This window comes from Nannospalax galili, unplaced genomic scaffold, assembly GCF_000622305.1.
Source record: "Nannospalax galili isolate Female #2095 unplaced genomic scaffold, S.galili_v1.0 scaffold2324, whole genome shotgun sequence".
Lineage (NCBI taxonomy): Eukaryota > Metazoa > Chordata > Mammalia > Rodentia > Spalacidae > Nannospalax > Nannospalax galili.
In genome coordinates, this window is record NW_008351545.1 from 280,226 (window position 1) to 284,922 (window position 4,697).

The 4,697-nt window shown below is 45.7% G+C and overlaps 1 protein-coding gene across 1 annotated transcript in view; it reads right to left on the minus strand.

The window, feature by feature from the left end:
• The window catches only part of LOC103746325 (piggyBac transposable element-derived protein 1), a 15,224-nt gene extending 11,000 nt beyond the window's left edge, over positions 1-4,224 (minus strand). The window contains exons 1-2 of the mRNA XM_029553741.1: positions 4,085-4,224; positions 592-997 (exon numbers count right to left, since the gene is read on the minus strand). Of these exons, the coding sequence (XP_029409601.1) occupies positions 592-997 (406 nt within the window). The 5' untranslated portion in view covers positions 4,085-4,224. The remainder of the gene's footprint in view (positions 1-591; positions 998-4,084) is intronic.
• Between the last annotated feature and the right edge of the window lie 473 nt (positions 4,225-4,697).

A 4,697-nucleotide genomic window follows, 5' to 3' on the forward strand; every position in this document is an offset into this window, starting at 1 on the left:
ATGGAGGCCAGAATAAAGTCTAAAATCCCTTGGAGCTAGAATTGCAAGAGTTATAAGCCACTAAAATGGGTTTTGGGAACAGAACTTGGGTCCTCTGGAAGAGCAGCAGATGTTTTTAACCACTGAGCCAGTTCTCTAGCCCTAAGGGATTATAAAATTTTATTTAATTTCCCTAAACTTGATAATTATATTCAGATTGTAAAAGAATTTCTTTGCGCTTCGGAAATAAACACTAAAATACTTAGAGGGAAAGGGACAAATATTTGTAATTGTCAAATGATTCGGGGAAAAAGTCTTCTGTAAATACATACGCACATGTATACAAAAAGAATTCTGCTTGCACAGGAACACAGGTGGGTTAGGTGGGACAGACCATGTTAGTCACTGACAAGTCTGGGTGAACAATTATCAAGAGCTCTGCGCTCTTCTCATAACACTTCTCTAAGTCATGAATTAATTCAAAATAAAGCTAAACATCAGCAGATATGCATTCCTGCACCACTTCTCCCACCCCAGCACCCCATTCCCACCTGCTGCCCCCAGTCTCCATGTCTGTGTCTAGGCTTTCTAGCTATGCTGCTGAGTCCTCACCACTCTGCAGACGATACATCTGCACCCAGGTATGGAGTTCCTTAGGCAGGATGATCAGGAACTGCTCCAGCACCAGCAGCTCAAAGATCTGCTCTTTTGTGTGGGTCTCTGGCTTCAGCCATTGGTGACAAAGTTCTCGAAGTTGTGCCAGAGCTTCCCGGGGCCCAGGAACCTCCTGGTAATGGAACTGCCAAAATTGCAGCCGGCAAAGCTCCTGGGTGTGGGTACGACCCTCTGGTGCGAGGCTAGGCGGCTCCCAGCTGGGATCTTCCACCTTCACTGTCAGGAGGCCACCTGCGTCTTCAGGAGCAGAAACTGGCAAAGCTTCATCCATGTTGAATTTGGAAGCTAAAAAAGGTTTACTTGGCCGAAGTATATCCTTCAGAACTGAATTCCAAATGTACATCTACAGTATAAAAACGGAAGAGAAATATTCAAGTCATAAGTTTCAAAACCCTATGGAACATATTTTTATTTTTGTCTTCACTACGGATTGTACTCAAAAGCTGATCCTGTTTGCATCTGTTAGAAGTAAAACGGATCAGAGGTGTATCCTCAGCACTGAAGTGATTGAGCCCAGAGATAAGGGATGAACCTTGAGGGAAGCAGGGCTAACAGTAAAAGTGACTCGTGAGGCAGAGTGGTGTATGCCCAAAATCCTAGCACTCAAGAGGCAGAAGACAGTATGGACTACACAGTAAGTTCAAGGTCAGTCTGGGCTAAATAAAGAGACCCTGTCTCAGGAAAACAACCCCTCCCAACCAAAAAAACAGTGTGAATCCTTACCTAGCTTATACTTGATCTGGAGAGGAGGGATAATTTAATTTGACCCCAGAGAAAGCAGACAGCTACCGTTAGAATGACAATACAGTTCAAAAATCACTTATCTCTGCACATTGAATATCCTACTTTAAGTATGGATATGGTATGCTCCCAAAGTTTGTCATCACCAAATACCCTCTGTCATGAGATCCTTCTTCTCTTCTCAAAACTCTTCCTTGCCTCAAGTCTGTGCTGGCCTATGACTTCCTTTGATAAAGAGAATGTGACAGACACAACACAGAAAAGGGAAATGCTGCTATAGCTCTTGGCACACTGCATCAGATGGCCATGCTGTGAGGAAGCCCAAGGGAGCCCTGCGGAGAGGTCACTTAGAACCGAGGCGCCCAAGCTAAAGCCCAGCTGGGCCTAAAGCCCAGATAACTGATCAGCTGAACATAAGTTTGTGAGTACCCCAAGCATCTGTTTCCTTTAGTAGGTTTTTTTTTTCTTTTTAATGTGACAACGGAAACAGTAGATATATATCAGGTTCATTTCCTTCCTTCTCACTTTCTCCTTTTGTGATCTCAATTTTAGCATATCTCTTTCCAGGACACCAGATTCTTTCTGGCTCCAGCTTGATTTTTAGATTCCAGATCCACATCCTCCAGTGTCAGCTGGATGCAACCAGCTGTAGGCCTGTCCTGCATTATAATTTAACACATCTCAAAGGAGATCAGAGTCCCCTCACAGCAGAGTACATTCTGTACTTTTCCATTTCTACTGATGTCGACATTTTCCATGCGTTTAGGATTAACATCAGGGCCTGTATAAAATCTGAGTCCGGCTAATTCTTTCTGAAAAATGCCCACTAGCTTCCCTTCCTTTTCATTCCCTATTACCATCTTCATTCACTATCACTACTTCTCTGTCATACTTCTGCGTGGCCTCCCATCATTGGATTAGTATTTCATAAAGCACAAATTTGATCACTTTCAACATACCTCCAGTGACAGTGTGAAATACATTTGGTATTTGCTGTTTCCCAGCATGTTACCATTAAAATATTTTTAATGGTGAGAGAAGCTGAAAGTTAAGTTGACCAATGAACCAATGATTTTATCTAGCATGTCTGTGTAATGAAGTCTCCATAAAAATCCAAAAGTTGCCGGGCGTGGTGGTGGCGGCACACCTTTAGTCCCATAGTCCCAGCACTCGGGAGGCAGAGGCAGGCAGACCTCTGAGTTCAAGGCCAGCCTGGTCTCCATAGTGAGTTCCAGGCCAGCTGGGGCTGCAGGGAGACCCTGTCTCAAAAAGACAAAAAAAAAAAGAAAAGAAAAAGAAAAATTAAAAGTTGACAGAGTCCATGGGACTTCCAAACAGTTGGAGATTGACGCCTCCATTGAGGACATGGAAATACCACACTGTAACCTTCTCTTAGGAAACAGGGGCACTTTCTGCTTGTCTGTACCCTTTATAATATATTCTTTATAACACACCAGCAAACATGTTTTCCTGAATTCTGTGAGCTCGAGGGGGGTGCAATAGGATCCCTGGTTTCCAGTCAGTGCATTAGAAGCACAGGTAAAACCACCTGGGGCTTGTCGTTGACAATGGAAGTGGAGCCAGTCTTGCATAACTGGGCCTCAACATATGGTCTGTCCAAAAGGCACTGGATGAGGGGACATCAAATGGTATCCCTGGCAGAACTGCTTGCTTGCAAGTAGGGAGAAATCTCTGCACCTTTTTTTGGTTAAAACAATGTTAGAATCCAGCTGCTGCGCGGGCCACAATAGCTGTAGCAGCCTTCCCCTCTCACAGGCACAAGCGCCCTACTGAGCTAGTGTCTGTGAGTCTCTAGCTTACAGACTTCCAGGTACCAGGTTTCTCATCTGGTGAAGTGAGTGTACACCAAAGGGAGTATCATCCTGCTCCTCGCCCCCTTCCCTGCCTTCTGCCGGTCTTGTACTGTGAAACCACCTCGTCCTCAGAAAGGTGTAAGAAGAGACACACACCATGCCTTCTGCCTCATGGACCTGGATTTCCTCTCTTCGGAGCCCCAGCCTTGTTGTCTGATTGTCCATGGCATTAACAGCTCTTCTAATAAACTTCACACCCCCAACTCTGTATCAATGTCCCCCTTGAACTAGTATCCAAGACCTGTCACTTTTGAGGTCAGAGGACTGTTCTACATTGACTGTTGTGGTGTGAGAGAAGAGAAAACCAGTTGTTTTTCCTACAGACTTCTATTTTAAAAAAGAGTGAACAGTTTCAAATACTTCTCCTTGGCCTAAATTCAAACTCACCACAACCTGATCTTTCCTGTGTTTTACTGGTTAGTTTGTCACTAACTTTACTAAGCATCTAGTTATTTCTCACTTATAAAGCTAACTCTGGAATAAAAGATATAGTCCCTCCCTACAAGGAAACCATGGTCTTCCCGTTCCCTTATTCATGCCATGCGGAGGACATTTTTCCTCCCTTTGACTTCACAGCCAGAGTCATCCTTCTAATGTAAACTCCCAGTCACATGTCACCTTCTCTGTACGTGTATAATTTTCCCTGCCCACCTTCAAACCTAATGTACGGATGGGGAAACTGAGAGCCTCGTATGACAGTGGGGTGTGCACCAGCCAGTGCATCCACTCTATTCTCCAGCTCCTATTAGAGATCACCTTCTACCATCCCAGCCCCTTGCTGACCTTTGCAAAGACTTTATAAGCGCAACACGTACCTGGCACCCAACACACTGGTGGACTTCTTGACGAATGTACCAGATGCGCCTGAAGAGCCGTAGCCAGGGCGCTAGAGGGCCCAGAAAATATGCTAAGGCTGTGTGCCTGCGCCTGGCGCTCAGCAGCCCTTTACTGTGTGCCTAACTGCTTAAAAACTTAGGGAACATGGGCAATAAGGACGTGGCCCACCAAGAAAGGTTGCCATGGAAACCAGGGGGCTCAGCGCTCACCAGCCTAGAGGTGCCTGCTGATCGTCCGTTCTGCAGGCAGGTATGCCCTGCGCTGGGGGAGGAGGATATTTCCCACAGACGGACCTGGGTTCCAAGGGGGCACTTCCTGAAGGAGGAACTTAAGGCCCAGTGGCGACTTCCGGCTGGCTCTGAGCTCCACAGGAGTGCGGCTGTTTTCTGTGTTCCTAAACACCGGAGCATGCGCTTATTTACATAAAGCATTTCAAATAGAAACCCTAGGGCTGGTGATGTGCCGGAGAGAGAGAAACAAAAAACCAAGTTTCCCCCTACACCAACAGGTAGGTAAAGAGAAATCCCAATCTGTCTTTCAGGGCCTTATGGGGAGAGTAGCTCAGTAAACAAACACAAGACACCAAAGTTG